At 55.5% G+C, this 16,350-nt stretch overlaps 2 protein-coding genes across 2 annotated transcripts; one reads left to right on the plus strand and one right to left on the minus strand.

The window, feature by feature from the left end:
- The first annotated feature begins 1,681 nt into the window (after nucleotides 1–1,681).
- TEX261 (testis expressed 261) lies at nucleotides 1,682–7,596 on the plus strand. The gene is made up of 6 exons (XM_079721492.1): nucleotides 1,682–1,832; nucleotides 2,722–2,801; nucleotides 3,916–4,069; nucleotides 5,919–5,986; nucleotides 6,668–6,770; nucleotides 6,976–7,596. The coding sequence occupies exons 1-6, from the start codon at nucleotides 1,763–1,765 to the stop codon at nucleotides 7,089–7,091; spliced, it is 591 nt and encodes a 196-aa protein (XP_079577618.1). The 5' UTR covers nucleotides 1,682–1,762; the 3' UTR covers nucleotides 7,092–7,596.
- A 2,787-nt stretch (nucleotides 7,597–10,383) lies between these two features.
- ANKRD53 (ankyrin repeat domain 53) lies at nucleotides 10,384–15,851 on the minus strand (the record flags this gene model as incomplete). The annotated part of the gene is given in 8 exon segments (XM_079720674.1): nucleotides 10,384–10,486; nucleotides 10,488–11,101; nucleotides 12,718–12,838; nucleotides 13,190–13,371; nucleotides 13,374–13,428; nucleotides 14,659–14,858; nucleotides 15,196–15,334; nucleotides 15,523–15,851. Coding segments are annotated over 8 exon segments (1,743 nt in total).
- Nucleotides 15,852–16,350: the final 499 nt, after the last annotated feature.

Below are 16,350 nucleotides of genomic sequence, written 5' to 3' on the forward strand. Positions count from 1 at the left end.
TTTGTAATCTTATGTTTTTTTGTTTTTTTGTTTTGCGGTACGTGGCCCTCTCACTGTTGTGGCCTCTCCCGTTGCGGAGCACAGGCTCTGGACGCGCAGGCTCAGCGGCCATGGCCCACAGGCCCAGCCGCTCCGCGGCATGTGGGATCTTCCCGGACCAGGGCACGAATCTGTGTCCCCTGCATCGGCAGGCGGACTGTCAACCACTGCGCCACCAGGGAAGCCCAATCTTATGTATTTTTTAGTGGTGGTAAACTATACATAATATAAAATTTACCATTTGAACCATTTAAAATGTACAGATCAGTGGCATTAGGTACATTCACAATGTCGTGCAATCATCACCACCAGCCATCTCCAGAACTTTTCCGTCTTCCCAAACTGAAACGGGGTATCCATCAAACAGTAACTCCCTATTGCCCTCTCTCCCACCGTCCCCCAACCAACCACCATTCTACTTTCTGCCTTTATGCATTTGACTATTCTAGATACCTCAGATGAGTGGACTCGTACAATATTTGTCCTTTTGCGTCTGGCCTCTTTCACTTAGCATCATGTCCTCAAGGTTCACCCATGTTGTAGTGTGCGTCAGAATTTCATGTCTTTCAAGGCTGAATAATATTCCATGGCATGCACGTACCATTTTGTTTATCCATTCATCTGTTGTTTTGAGTTGTTTCTGCCTTTTGACTATTGTGAATAATGCTGCTATGAACATGCGTGTGCAAATATTTCTTTGAATCCCTGCTTTCAGTACTTTTGGGTGTATACCCAGGAGTGGAATTTCTTGATAGCATGGTAATCCTATGTAAAATATGTAAATCCTATGTAAAATCCTATGGTAATTTTTTTGAGGAATATGTATTTATTTTTATACATGAAAAGTATTCTGAGATAAGAAACATACCAGGGGCCCGTTATACATTATTTTGGCATGCCTGTCTCGGCCACCAGATGGGGGACTTCTTGACAAGGGCTGCCCTGGTCCTTGGGGCCCCTCAGTTAGCTCTTCCAGAGGTGTAGTAAATGCATTCAGCGCCTAAAGGGCGAAGTCAACAGAGAGGGAGAGTTAGGCTTGAGGATGACTAATCAAAGGTGCCCCAATTCCTACCTGTGCCTCTTCCTAGATGTACAATAACCTGAGGCAAAGTAACCTTCCTAGGCCCTGGCTTCCCATCCATAAAATGATCTACATCATCGGATTAATTTCCATCGTGAACCTACAGCCTAGCTTTTAGCATAGTGCCTGGCACGCGTTAGGCGCTCAACAATTTTGTTCCTGTTACCTGCGGGAGCAAAAGAAAGCCCTGGGCAACCTGCCTGGAGGCTTCTGGCCCGAGGTTGCTGGGGAGGGGTCGGGCGGCCCTCCCCTACCCTGGACCACCCTCCAGGCTGGCGCAGGAGTGTACAGGGAGGGGCCGGTGGCTACGTTCCAATCTCCGGTACTAGCGCCGCGTCCCCGCGCCTCAGGACCGTCCCGCCTCCCCGGGGTTGCATCGCCGACCGTCCCCTCCTTGTATCCTCGGGAGCCCGGCGGTCCGCGGGTGCGCCCCGGTCTGGGCAGCAGCGGTTGGCCCTCCGCGCCGGCGGGCGGCGCTAGTCCGGACCCGGCTGGGGGAGGTGCTCGGGCCGGGCTGCTCTCGGCGGCGGCGCACGACCGTCCGCGGGGCGGGGACGCGGCGGCGGTGGCGGTGGCTCCGCGTTGCCGGAGCCCGAGCGCGCAGGCCCGTCCCGGCGGGCGGGTGGCCGGGGCGGGGGCGCCATGTGGTTCATGTATGTGCTGAGCTGGCTGTCGCTCTTCATCCAGGTGGCCTTCATCACGCTGGCCGTCGGTGAGAGTGCGCGACCCCGGCCCGCGCGGGCTCCAGCTCCGGCATCTGTGCTCGCCGGGGGTCGCATCACGAGGGCGCCGGAGAGAGCCGGGAGACCCCCGCCCGGTGCTTCCGGCCTTCGCATCCCCCTTCCTGCCCCGCCTGGTCCTGCCCCTCCTCCTGACCCCAGTAGCCTAGCCTGACCTCGGGTCCTTCCAGGAGTCACAGAGTCCGCCCCAGCGGTGCCCGGGGGAGGCTGACTCAAGTGCCCCTTGCCCGCGCGCGGCCGACCGCTGCCGCGCCCTCCGTCGCGGGGCCGGCAGCACCGAACTTTTCCCAGACACCTACCCCCGCCCTTTCGCCTGGGGCCCTTGGTGCTTCCCACTCACTCTGACTTTGACGGGCTTTCCCTTTTTGGCTAGTTCCTACTCTTGATCTCAGCTGAGACTTCACCTCCTCCAGGAAGCCCTCCTTATGGGGTTTGACTTGTCCTACTGGGATCGTCTGACACCCCTTCCCACTCAACGCCCCCCACCCCCGCAGAGCTGGTCAGGGAAGGGAGCTCGTCTGTCTCGTACTGTACTCAGCTCTCAGCCCAGCACCTGGCGCATACTAAATGCCAACGAATATTTATTGAATGAGTGAAAGAAATTCCCTTTTATGGGTCAGAGGTTAGGTTTGTGCTGAGGCATCAAATACAGGTTTCCATTCACTTTTATGAAATCTCTCCTTAGTTGTCCTGACAGAGTTTTACTTCCGACTTGGGAGGGTTACACACGGATTGTTTGGTTTGTTCCTTACCTAATGGAGTCATGAAAGGTTGAGTGGAATCCAGCTGCAGAGAGAGGGGTGATCAGCATGGTGGGAGTGACCCTGGCTAATGTTCTCCCTGCTTGCTTCCCCCCACCAGCGGCCGGACTCTACTACCTGGCAGAATTGATAGAAGAATACACAGTGGCCACCAGCAGGATCATAAAATACATGATCTGGGTAAGTGGCAGTTTTCCCCAGGATCCCCCTCACTCTTGCCCTGCCTCAAAAGGAGGAAGTGGGGAAAGTTTGGCCTGGGTGATGAGACCTGTGTCCTCGCTGTATCCTGAGGGTACCACCCACTACCTCCCTGCCCTGTACCTTGTCCCCTGGGTCTGCTCTCCTGGGCCTAGGTCTTCCCTGGCCTCCTTCCCCAAGTGGCATCGCTTCACTGCGGGCCTCGTTCTTGGTTCCTTAAGGCGAGAGCTGAGTGCCCATTCTCTGTTGACAGGACTGTGGCTTTGCCTTTGCCTTTGACCGCCTTCAGTGGTCTTAGCCCCTTGCTCTGCTTAACAGCATTTAGAACTGAGAGGAACCTTAAGGACAGTTTTGAGTACTTGTTCTTTGCCCTCTTTCTAACTGGATCAAGTGACTTGTTCTAAGAGGGAGACACCTTCCCTGCCCCAGGCCCTGCCCTGCAGTGGATAGATTTCTGCAGCTGCAGGAAAGGCTGGGGAGGGGCTGGGGGCACGTTTGGACAGGACGAGCCCAGTGCCTCTCAAGTCACCTGCTGTCAGCAGCCACTTCCACTTTGGGCATGGCCTCGGGCAGGGAGTTAGTGGTGGAGACAAGACCGTAGCTCTCAGCTCTGGGTTCAGAGGCCCAGCTCACGGGTGTTGGTACAGGAATTAGACCTTCATTCAACCAACTGCCTGCCTTTTGTTGAGCACTGACAGCTATAAGCCCTTCAGAACAATGTTTTTCAAACTGCAGGAAGGATTCATTATTGGGTTGTGCAATCAATTCAGTAGATCATTATCAGCATTAAAAAAAAAAAAAGGGAATGGGAAAGACTAGAATTGAAACCTGAACTTTGATCACGTATATGTACATGTGTTGGGGTCACAGTGTAAACTATTTTTCTTACTGTGGGTTGCTGTCAAACAAACTGAGATTGAAAAGTGCTGCCCTTTGGGAGCTGAGAGACTAGCTGGGGAGGTCAGAACTGTGACTGTGAAACAAGGAGAGACTGAAACATGAACAGAGTGTTGCCCTGAGTAGGCTGGGGGTTAGTGAGTCCAGAAAGGCTGCCTGGAAGAAGCTCCCCGCACTGTGTGCCTCTGGTTGTTTTCAGTTCTCCACAGCTGTGCTGATTGGCCTCTACGTTTTTGAGCGCTTCCCCACCTACATGATTGGTGTGGGCCTCTTCACCAACCTTGTCTACTTTGGCCTCCTCCAGACCTTCCCCTTCATCATGCTGACCTCGCCTAACTTCATCCTGTCGTGCGGTGAGAGGGGACATAGTTGGGGAGGCAGCTGAGTTGGTTGGACATGCCCAGCTCAGTCAGGGCACTGAAGGGGATATAAAGAAAAGAGGCAAACCACTGAGGTCCTCCAGGAGGCCAGGCTGATTGGAGGTTGGGGTTGTCACACATGAGGAGCCTAGAGCCCACGTTGGCTCTAGTGACTAGAATTTGGGGGGCTGGGATACTCAGAAAGGGAGGGCTTTCCTAGGGAGATGTTTGACAAAGGGTTTGAGAAGGGACAAGAGGTGGGTTGGCTGAGCAGTTATAGCCCCTAAGAAACCACTTGGCCAGGAAAAGCCCAAAGCCTTTCCCTGGCCTGCAGGCAATTCCCCACCCAGTCCTCTGGCCCAAAGTCATGATTAAGACGAGCCTCCTGGGGCTCTGGGGCTCCCTGCAGTCAGCTGCCTTGGGGTTGACAGACCCCAGTGTTTGGAGGACCCTGGCCTTCCTGCCTTTGCTCTGCCACCAGTTTCTGACCCCGGGGAGTCATTTCCCCTTTCTGGCCTTAGCTTCACCATCTGTTCAGTGATGTTTAGGAGACTCATTTGGCACATAGATGCTATAGTTATTCTTGGAAAAGGTTCTAGACAGTATCTGGTTACCGGGATTGCCTTTTCTCCCTTTAATCATTACTGGTCATCATAGCCTTTGGTCAAGATATCAGATTGATTGGGGTTTCTTAGAGCTGCTTTTCTGTTTCTGTGAGAGAATCTGGAAAGAGACTGTTACTAGGGCACAGTGTTAAAGCCAGGACTGAGTGTCTTGGTGTGATTCCACCAAAGGATTTGTTCTGTGGGGATTGGTGTGAGGAGTCCTTCCCTGGAGACCAGCCTCCTCTTGCGTCTTCCCGGGGGGAGGGTGCCCCCCAATCCCCCCACCCCTTGGGGAGCTCCCTTGGCTTCCCTTTGTCACTCCCCTGACTTGCCCTCTAGATGCCTGGGAGAGTTTTCCTGAAGATCTGTGGGTGTCAGGTACCATCCTGTCTTCCAGTACGCCCTCGCCCTAGAGCACGGCTGGGAGCGGCAGAGCTGTGGTTCTCTGCCTTAGAAGGGGGGAGGCAAGAGAGGAGAAAAGAGGAAAGACTCGTGGCAGTTGGCTGTGGGGTGTGTGTGAGGGGTGTTGGGTGTGAGGGGTGTTGGGTGTGAGGGGATGCCTCGTTCTGGCGCCTGCCCTGCACCTCACCGTGGGAGCCGGCAGGAGTGCCTGTCTCGGAGCAGCGAGTCCCCGGGACCTCTCTCTGAATTTGGCTGCATGCTAAGGAGGTGGTGGGATCCAGAACATACCAGTTCACACCAGTGAACCTTGTCCTGAGGACGGACCCCTCCCCCAGAATTTTGAGGAACCCTAAGATTGCACTGCAAACCGTCTAGCAAACTGCGCCCTTTCCTTCCTGAGGAGTGAGAGCCTCCTCCCTGCTGCCCCGTCTGGAGCGGACTCCTTGGGAGCGTGTGCTCTGCGCGCCCGTGACATCCTCCCACACAGCCCTGCGGAGCTCTCTTCCGGACTCACGGCCGCTAAAGCCCAGGTCAATTGGCACCGTGCTTTGGAGTGTGTAACGCTGGAGTCTCGTTTTTATAATATTCAAAGAGTGTTTTACCTACTTCTAATTGGATTCATGAGTGCCCTCGGCAGGTGGGGGGGCTAGTTCTTCCATTCTAACAGACGGGAAACTGGGTTCTGGAGAGTAGCGTGCTTGGCACAGAGCCATACTCTGAGCTGGGTGTGAAGTCAGGGCTAAGACTCGGCTTCCAACCTCCAGGGCCTTGTGAAGGTTGAAAGTCTGCTTTATGTAATCCGCCCCAGAATAAATGACTCTTCATTCCCTCAACAGGGCTAGTGGTGGTGAATCATTACCTAGCGTTTCAGTTTTTTGCAGAGGAATATTATCCCTTCTCAGAGGTAAGAAGTATTCAGTTCGTCATCGAACTACTAGCCGGGACAGAGCGAGTGAAAGGGACTTGCGTGATTTCTTTGTGAACTTGGCTATGATTTGAAACTGCGTTTATTCAGGGATGACACATTTTTTTAAAAAATGGTATAGATGACTTTAGAAAGCAGTGTGGATGAGGAGCAGGGACCCCTTTGGCTGTGGTGGGGAGGACACTGCTGTCTCCCAGTGAGTCCTTTGGGGCTGCCGGCATCCCAGCCTAGCATCCTAAGGTCAGGAAGGGGCGGTGGGGTGGCCTGGTCTGACGCAGACCTCACAGGGCAGGGGTGGGCCGCAACCCTGAACCCTGCTACTCCAGGTTGAACCCCTGGGGAAGAACAAGGTCACTTCTCAGGGAACATGGGCAATTCATGGTTTCGCCCTCCACCTGCCTCCTTCGGTTCAGAGGAGTTGCTTGTCCTAGTGACCACGATTTGGGGATTGTGGCCACGCAGTCATCTTTGGTCTCCACCTTTCCCCACTGAATTTTTTCCATGTCTGGGGGTGTCCTGTCTCTGCTTCCCGGGCCCTGGTCCCCTTCAGAGATCAAGTGTGGGGCACGCTTGACCGCCTCTCTGAGATACATGGTGAGCACACCTGGCCCAGCCTTGGCATCTCCAGGGGCACCCTCATCTCAGTGTCTCTGTTGCCAGGTCCTGGCCTATTTCACTTTCTGTCTGTGGATAATCCCGTTTGCGTTCTTTGTGTCACTGTCGGCTGGGGAGAACGTCCTGCCCTCCACCATGCAGCCCGGAGGTGAGAAGGGGTTTGTAAGGTGGGAGGCATGGTGGGAGGACGCCAGCAAGGCCTGACTTGCTGGGGGAGCTGGAGCCCGCCCTGTGATGGAGACACTTGGACTCTGGGTGGGCAGAGCTGTGTTCTCACTCACTCACACACACACACACACACACACACACACACACACACACACACACTCATCTCCCTGCCTGTGTCTCCACAGATGACGTGGTCTCCAATTACTTCACCAAAGGCAAGCGGGGCAAACGCTTAGGGATCCTGGTTGTCTTCTCCTTCATCAAAGAGGCCATTCTACCCAGTCGGCAGAAGATGTACTGAACTTCTGCGGAGGGGATGCTGGGGCAAGATCAGGAGAGTCAGGCCCCTGGGCCTCTGCAGTAGGTGGGGGCCGGGAGCTGGAAGGCACCTTCCCCCAGCGCTGGCCCTCCTTCCCTCGACTCCCCCGGAAGTCCCCGTCCCCACCGTCCTCAGGAGGCTCAGCTTGGCTCAGATCTGATGCTGCCAGAGGCTGAGGCCTCAGAGGGCACCAGGGAGGATGCGGTGCCTGCTTAGCCAGGAGGCCGTGGTCCACCTGGGTGTGCAGAAGCTGAGCTCCCGTGGCCCTCCCGCCCCCTCCTGTGATGGGTCCGGAGTTCTGGCTCAGCCAGGGCAGGCAGGGCAGGGGCTGTGAAGCTGGAGAGCAGACAGTGATCATTGCTATGGGCAGATGGCCATGGGGAGGGGCCGTGGCTTAGCACTTGCAAGAGAAAGTTTTTGCTGTTGAACTGTGATTTCTGTCCAAGTGCTGATTCCCGTTTGAATAAAGATTCTAGGTGGCCCTGTTTGCCTTAATACCCTGAAAGTTCATCTTCCTTTCTTCCTGCTGACCTTCCGCCTGGACTGGCTTTTCTGCGCCAGGGGCTCCTTTCCTGGGTTTGGGTCTTGCCTTTCCAAAGGGACTGTGCTTGTGGCCCTTAGTGGGAAGGGGACAGAGATGCGGAGCCGAGCCTGGAGTGGGAGGCGGGGGAGTGGGGATGGATGCAGCCTTTCTTAATCCCCTTCTCTCTCCTTCCATCTCTTCTTTCCTCAGGGCTCTGTGACTGTCAGACTGGGGGCAGAGAGGGGATGGTGTGGGACTGGGTTAGATTTTTCAGGAGAACATGTACAGTATCCTATTTATAAGTCTTTGCCTAGGGAAGAGAGTGGTTTCTGGCTGAATTCTATCTCAGGCTCGAGGAGAAACATTAAAAATTGGCTTCCTGGCAGCCTGGGCTACAGCCTGTTTTGTAAGAAACAGTGCTGGTGAGAGAAGCTGTTTGTCACTCTAAGAGCACACGAGGGCTGACCCTCTTCTGAGTGGTCTTCGCTCCTGGGGAGGTGATCCGTCTTCTAAAAAGGCAGGCCAGGTCCTGGGCACAGGCCAGCATTTGTTGACCTTGCATTCCAACTACAGTGCCTTACAAGTACTCAGCAGTACATATGTGAATGAAGTCCCCACGAGAGCCATTACCGGATGTGTCCTATACCTCAAAGCAAAGCAGACAGGTGCAGAGATGGACTGCACACATGTGGTACCTTTCAGCCACAGGGAAGACCTCTGTGCTTGAAATCTTACCTCTACATCCTGCCTCAAGTCCCACCATAGCCCTTCATTTCCTTGGGTCTAGCATTTCCATTCTCTTAAAAATACCAGCCTTCCCCTTTCCTGGGGAGGAACAGCACATTTTGGCCTTCTCTCAGTGGCACTGAGATTGCCAGGCCCTTTTGTCCTGTGCAGACAAGGGAGGACAAGGTGGAGGGCACTGGAGGCCAGTGTCCTGACTGCTGGCCAGCAGCTGGCCTTGCTCTCCCTTGCTGTCCATTTCTTTGTTTCTCACCCCAATGGTGTGGCTTTGCCCTCCATTCACTCCACTGCCAGTGTTCTGGGGGTTGCCAGTGGCTTTGTGCTAAGTCCAGCAGACCCTCTTCATATCTCCTCTTTCTGGATCTGTGCAGCATCGGGCAGGGCTCGTCACCCCCAGCGTCCCGAGCACTTCTGTGGCTGGTTCTCCCTCTCTGGCTGCTCCTTTCCGGGTCCTGTGCAGGCCCTTCCATTCACCCCCTGTGCAGTGGGGTTTCTCAGGGTTCGGTTGTGGGTTCCCTGGAGGAGCCCATCCGTGCTGATGGTTTCAAGGAATTGAAAGCTGACAGCCAGCCCCAGCATCCCTCTCGGTCCTCTGAACCACAGTTCTGCTGCCTTTGGGCACACAGACAACTCTCATGGCCCAGATAGCACTTGGTGCCACCCTTTGCAACCTGCCTTTTTTGGGTACCTGCCTTGGCCCCAAGATCACTCAGGAGCCTGACCAGAAACCTGCTTTCTCTTTCTGCCCTGACATCCAATCTCTAACAACTGTCAAGTTTACCTTCTTAACATCTCTTGATTTGAGCCACTTCCACTGTCAGCAGCTTTCACCTGGATTATTGTGACAGCCTCCTTCTGCTTCTCTATCCCACAGCCAGAGGTGTCTTTCTAATGCATGGTTGATCCAGTCACTCCCTGGCTTACAACCTTCCATGGCTCCCCACTGTCAGGATGAAGTCCAGACCCCTTAGCATGGCTTGTGAGGCTCGTGGTGTCCCGGTTCTTGCTCGCCTCTCTGGCCTCATCACTTGCCACCTTGCATTCTGATTTTCAGCCTCCTGTATCCAGAGATGCCACTTTAATTCCCTTTCTTCTGCTCGCCTGAGTACCTTCTCTGTCAGTTCTCAACTTAGATTTCACTTCCTCCAAGGAACTTTGAATGTCCCCTCTCTCTCCAGCACACCACACAGATCACTCTGGGCTTACTTGCCTGCTTACTGGTTTATCTCCCCATTAGACTGTAAGCTCCTTGAGGGCAGGGATTGTCCTTCAGTTTTTGTATCAACCGTGCCTAGCTTGGCACCTGGCACATAGAAAGTACTCAATAAATGTTTGTTTAATGAATGATTTGTAGTGGTGTGTACAGGGGGTAGCAGGGGACCTAGGATAGCTTCCTGGAGAAAGTACAAGTGCTTTCAGTCTCAAACTGAAGCCATAGGTCCTCCCTCCCTTCTCCAGAAAGGCTGCCTGTGCCGCCCTGTACTGCAGAAACCCCAGTGGCAGCTGGGAACGGAGGATGGCAGCCCATAGTGGCAGGGAAGCCAATGGCAGTGTGACACATTAGCTCTCTTCCTCCCTGTTTTGGATCTGGACATGCCGAGTGAGGCTTAGAACCTGCAGCAGGAAGGACTTAATATGAACAAGAGGCAGAATTTCCCAGTGGTCCCTCATCCTGGAATCCTTGTCCCTGGTGAGCTGTTGTGTGTGAGGAGGGGAAATGGGGACACCAAGGTGTCACTTTTACAATGGTAGGGCCCAGGATACAGGAGGATCCCCACTCTGAGCCTTGGTCTACTGCCCTAACTTGGATCTCCTGGGGGGTCCAAGAGATTCCTTTGTGGAGAGAAGGGAGACCTGGGAGCTGGGTTTTGTCTGGGAGGGGGCTCCAATCCTTGAGCTTGGGGGTGGGCAGCCTGTGGGCACTCCCCCTTCCTCCCCATCCGGACAGAATCACCACACCTCAGCCTTCACTGGGCAGCCTCCAGTCGGGAGGCTACCAAAATAAGTTTAAGTGGGGGGTGGTTTGGGGGAGGGCAGAGTGGGGAGCCCTTGATGGGCTCGCACAGCTGCCAGGAAGCCTTCGTCAAATGTCTCTCGCAGGTTCATGCTCAGTGTCGGTCCAGAAGGTGCCATCACCCAGGCGCCGCTTCCGGGGCACCTCTCTCATGGTGACAGAACAGAAGCCCTGGGGCACCTTCATCCTGCACGGCTGCACCGACGGGTACAGCTCGCGGATGATCACCTCTAAAGGCAGCCGGGGCACAGGCGCCACCTGGTTGCCTGCCACCGTGCGCAGGAGCGCACCGCCGTGCCCGTCGGACCTCACCTCAAGGAAGCAGCGGAAGTCATGCTCCGGCCTGGGGTCGGGATGCACGCCTAGGCGGATGCCCTGCGGGTAGCCGATCTGGGCGGTGGGGGACCTGACAGGGTTGTTGCTGCGATTCCACACCTTGGGCCGCCTGACCATGGGCTGCTTGCAGGTGGGTATAGGCATCACCGAGGGCTGACTGGGCTGCAGTGTCTGTCGCAGGCGCGCCTCTCGGGATGGGTAGAAGCTCCTGGGAGGCCACAGTGCCCCGTGCTTGGGGGTCTTGGAGAGCACAGTGGCCTGGGGTGGAGGACGGGGCTCTCCCTGAGTGTTGCGGATCAGGGATCGGCCTTGGGGCAGCAGCTTGCGATGGAGCCACTTCTTGAAGTCAGCTTCTCTCAGAATTTGGTGCTCTTTCTGCAATATCAGAAAGCACAAGATAGTTCTGGAGGGCTACTCCCCCTGTGCTTCTGTGGAAGGGGGCCCTGTGGCTGCAGCCCTGGAAACCTCAGGTTTCTGACTGAGTAAATACCTTCCTGCCTCCGGGGAGCCCGGAGTCTGATGAGAGAAACCCCTGCCTGTGGGAGCCCTTGTTCTGATGGGGAGACAGCCACTGCCTGGAGGGGGCCCCTGGGCTCATGGGACAGACAGAGCCTTTCCCATACGAGAGACCTCCAATCTGATGGAGATACAGCCTCTGCCCTAGGTGAGGTCTCCAACTTGAGGGGGGAGACACAGTCCCTGCCCTATGGAAAAACTTGAGTCTTAATGGGGGAGACCAGCCTCCACCCCCACTAAAGGAGTTCCCAGTCTGACGGTGGAGACATGTCCTGCCCTAAGAGAGTCTCTGGGTTGATGGGGAAAAAGGCAAATGAGTGATGCAGACTTATCCTTGACCCTGGAAGGAGAAAGCAGAAAAGTTTGAAAGGCTAGGAACTGGATGGAGCTAATCTGGGCAGGCTTCTTGGAAGTGGTGGGCCTTGAGTGGTCAGTGTAGGGAGAGAGACAGTTTTGGCTGGTTCTCCAGGCTGGGTGGTGGTGCTCTCTGTCCTTGCCTCCACTAGAGCTGAACCTTCAACTCGTCACAGAACCGACCCCTTCCCCCCTCCCCACCTCAGTGTCTCACTTCCCAGACTGTTGCTAAGCAGTCAAGTGGTTTGGAGATTGACCCAGCTTCAGATGTAGGCTCTGATTAGGCTAAGCCAATCATAATAATTCCATCAGCCTCGCCCCAGACCTAAGTCAGTCAACACATGGCTTTCTTTTAGCTCTAGGGATTGGAACGAGAATGGACACATGATCCAGTTGAGGCCAATAAGAGGTAAGGGGAGATCTTCAAGGGGCTTCTGGGAAATCTTAGAGCCACGGGAACAGATGGGCTTTGCCTCCTCTGGATACATACATGACTATGAAGGCTGGTGACACTGACAATGGAGGGTGGGACAGGGAAATTTGGTGAGGAATGCACCTGGAACAGAGCTGGGGTACCGGATTTTGCCAGCCCCGAAGCCCTCCCAACTCCTGGATCCACTTAGGATTCCCAGCATCTTCTTTTGGGGTTTTCTGGTTCTTACATCCTATGTAGTTATACCTGCTTAAAATCCTTTATTCTCCTTTTCTGTCCCAGCTGAGGTCTGACATTGATCTGGGCCCCTGCCGGGTCTCTAGCTTGTCAGTCTCCAGGTCACATCTGATCCCCTGGCTGTACTGAATTTGCACTTCTTGACAAACTCCATGCTCTCATGTGCCCCTATGCCTCTCCACAGGGCTCTCTGTTCCTTCTACCAGGTTAGTCCTTTCCTGATTCTTCATATGGCCAGCTGCTGCCCACCTTTAAAGAGTCCTCTTGAGCATTATCCCTTCGGCACCCTCCTGGAGCCCTCCTCCTCAGAGGAGGGGGCGAGGAGGCTCTTTCTGGATGGGACCACTTCTAGCCACTCTTCTAACTAACTGTGCACGTGGGTCCCTGCCTCCTCTGCTCACATGCCTGGATGGCCGGTGCCCCTGCCCGTCCTACGGGCCCTACCCCTTACTTGATACCCAGTCAGGTAGTCCTCCTCCATGAGGGCCAGCTGGTTCTTGAGCCTCTTTAGTTTCCCCATCTCACGGGCAAAGTCCTTCTTGTCCTGTTTCCACATGGCATCCTTCAAGAACCTGGAGCCGAGGCGGGGGGTGGGTGTCATTCCCCAGTGGCTGAGCTTCGCCCTGGGCAGGGAAGACTGGCTGCTGCTGAGGGCCTGGGTGGGAGTGGGCAGACCTGCCAGAGGTGAGATGAGCAAGATGACCCATCCCCACTGCCCGAGGCCCCCACCCTCCTGCCGAGGAGCTGGGGCCTCACGGCAGTGCTAAACCCCAGGGGTGAGGCCCTGTGGAGAGCCCTGGGAATAGCATCTTGGGGAGAGGCCCCCTCTGCAGACTCATCCCCAGACCCTCCTCTTCCATGCTCAGCTCTGGGTGAGGGCCCTGGGGAAGGGTGGCAGGCACGATTGGTTCTCACAGCCTCACCGGGCACAGATGCGGTGGTTCCATATTTTGCAGTAGTCAATGGGCTTGCAGCCCATGGCATCGTGGGCATGAACATTGGCACCTTTCTGCACCAGGACCTTCACACAGCTCAGCAGGCCCTTGTGGGCTGCCAGGTGCAGGGGTGTGGAGCCGTTGCATGTCTGACTGTGGAGGGCCCCGCCGGGGCGGGTGGTGGGGGGAGGGGAAGAGGGCAGAAAGGAAGGACGAAGGGCATCTGCCTGTCAGAGAGGCGAGCCAACCAGCTTCCAGGCCTGCTCTGCCACCAGTCCACTGCGTGACCCTGGCATGTCCCTCCTCCTCTCTGTACCTCAGTTTCTTCAACTGTAGAAGGAGGGCTTGGACTAAATGAACAGCAACAGTCTGATGGTGGGGTATGTGACCGTGAGGAAACGCTAGAAGGAGAGCTGGTTGGCTGGAGCCCAGAGACCACTAACCTCATCTCCTCTTAAGCCACTCAGCCCTCCTGCCCCTTCCCCACACCTAGCCATGGCCCACAAGGCCTGCGTGGCCGGGGCCCTGCTTCCTCCCCAGCTTTGTCCTCTGACCTTGCCCCACTCTCTCTCAGCATGGCCTTTACACCTCTGCCTGGAACACTTTTCCTTGGCTTTGCTAGGCTGGCTCACCTCTCCATTCTCTCCTTAGAGGTAACTGCTCTTCCCAAATAGATCTTCTCCCTGCCCGCTTTACTCACCACCCCACCACCCTGTTTATACCCTTCATAACCACTTAACCACACTCTGTCATTTTGTTCATTTATTAGTTTGCTAATTGGCTGTCTGCTCCTGCACTAGTATATCAGCTTTACGAGGGCAGGGACCATTGCTGTATGTTCACCATTGTATTCCTCAACTCTGGCCTAGCGCTTAGCACATTACATGCTGGATAAGTATTTTGAATGAATGCAGTCTCCTATACGCCATCCATGCACTTTCCATGCACTTTCTCAATTATCACAATAGTCTCACGTGATAGGCACTGTCATCCCCCCAAATTTCAGTTGAAGACACTGAAGCAGTATTTCCCAAACTCTGCTGCAAATGAGGAACAGCTGGGGATCTTTTGAGCCTTCCAGAGTCCAGGCCACACCTCAGACCAATTAAATGACAACCTTTGGATTGGAACACAGGCATTGGTATTTTTGAAGCTCCCCAGGTGATTCCAGTGTACAGACAGGTTTGGGAACCAGAGCACTGAGGCTTAGGGTTGAGTGACTTGCCTGAGGCGTTTCCGTCTGGTAGCAGGTAGCAAAGCTGGGACACGAACTAGGTCTATCCTCTCCCAAAATCTCTTAACCACGACACCATGTGGGCTCTCTGACTGTTCACGTGGGAATCAATCCTTGTCACCCCATAGCCCCTCTGCCTGTCCTGCTTGGATCTGCCTGCCTGGAAGTGAGGTTCTTATCTGACCAGCCTCCAAGCCACTCTCCCCTCATAGGCTGGACTCACGTGTTGAGGGCTGCCCCTTGCTTAATCAGATAGTGAATGCAGGGCAGGGCCATGGTCTTGTTGTCACTATGGATGACAAGGTGTAGAGGTGTCTGGCCATTGTTGGTGGGCAGGTCCGCGGGAAACTTGTACTCCTCCACCAAGACCTGCAGGCATGCAAGCTCACCGCTCTGGGCTGCAAAGTGGATGGCAGTGAAACCCTGCGGGGGCCAGAGGAGGCAGGAAGAGGCTGAGCAGGACTGGCACCCCAGGGCCCACCACCTAACCTAGAGAGCAATTTCTTGGGGTTACTCTCCCCCTCTTCTCTGTGCCCCCGGGGAATCGCACGTACCCCTTTCGCACTCCCGTATCGCTCACCCTTCCTCGCTCCCCCAAAATGGCCTTCCAGACGGTTGGAAGGTGAATTAGGACCATCTACCCAGAAAAGGACATCTCCGGATGCTCCACTGTCACACTTCGCCAGGTAACTACTACGTACGGAGCTCTCTGTGGGGTGGAGACGACTTCGGTCCCCGCCCCTGAGCTCCGAGGCCTTACCTTGTCATCGGCGGGGATTTCCCCCCGGTGCCGATTTAGACAGAACCGCAACCATTCCAGGTTGCCTAACGAGGCCGCGAACAGCTCGTGGTAGCTCCCGATCGCCCTCTGGTCCCACACCTCGGCTAGACGCACGGAGCTAGAGCAGGCGTGGGGAGGAAGGCGGCAGTGAGCCGGGCAGCGGCGGCCTGCGGGGCCCGCGCGGGCCAGGCCCCCACGTGCACGAAGGCCTTTCTGGAGGCCGGGCCAGGGCGCGCTGCGCGGCAGGGCAATGGGGACGCGACCGTCGTCGAGGGCTCCGGGCACCGCTCAGGAGGCGAGCCTGACCCGGCCGTCCCCCGCCGCTCCACGCCCGGCCGCTCCGGGAGGCCCGAGCGGTTTCCCGCGCCCCGACGCCCGCACACCCGCTCCCAGGCCCACCTGGGCCGCCGGGCCGCCGAGTCGCCGCAGCTGGCTGACACCTTCTCCGCCAGCCGCATGGGGACGACCCCTGAAAGGCGCCGCCGCCCGCGGGGTGCCGCCCGCCCGCCGAGGTTCCAGCTCGCGCTCCAGGGGTCGAGCGGGCACTCTCGGGTGAGGGTCGCGGTGTCGGCCCCGCTCGCCTCCTCGGCCCCGGCGCCGCCCAGCCTGCCACCCCACCCCCGCGGCCCAGTCATCCTGGAGACTCGACATCGCACACCCCCCACACTGAAAGACGCGTAGCTTTTGTTTATGATTATAAAATTGGTTAAGTGCTGATTGTACAAAACAGAAAGGACAATGAAGATATTAAAAATCAATCCCACCACCCACAGAAATCACGGTCTATTACTCTATGTGTATGCATATTGTATACGTTTTTGTGCCTCTTTTCATTCAGCGCTAAATTATGAGCTAGCTTCCATTGTCAGTCCACACACTAAACGTGTATTATGACACAACCAGAGCCCAACATCGTGATGGATGCGCTGTCAATTTCACATGTGCTGCAGGAAACTAAATAGCTCATTTCTGGTTGTTTTCTTAGGATGGATTCCTGGGAGTAGAATTACTAAGTGAAAGGAATGAACATTTTTTACTTGTTGATATATGTTTCCAAACTGCCCTCCAGCAAGGTTTTCTATTCCCTTACACTTCCACCTGAAGCGAAACAGGTACACTGTAAATCAGCCACGT

Source organism: Hyperoodon ampullatus (assembly GCF_949752795.1).
Source record: "Hyperoodon ampullatus genome assembly, chromosome: 15".
Classification (NCBI taxonomy): domain Eukaryota; kingdom Metazoa; phylum Chordata; class Mammalia; order Artiodactyla; family Ziphiidae; genus Hyperoodon; species Hyperoodon ampullatus.

What these genes read in the sequence shown, in the direction of transcription:
- TEX261 (XM_079721492.1), top strand. Translation starts at nt 1,763, where the DNA reads ATGTGGTTCATGTATGTGCTGAGCTGGCTGTCGCTCTTCATCCAGGTG. An exon ending in AATATTATCCCTTCTCAGAG is followed by an intron (nt 5,987 to 6,667) that starts GTAAGAAGTATT and finishes CTCTGTTGCCAG; the next exon opens with GTCCTGGCCTATTTCACTTT. An exon ending in CTCCACCATGCAGCCCGGAG is followed by an intron (nt 6,771 to 6,975) that starts GTGAGAAGGGGT and finishes GTGTCTCCACAG; the next exon opens with ATGACGTGGTCTCCAATTAC.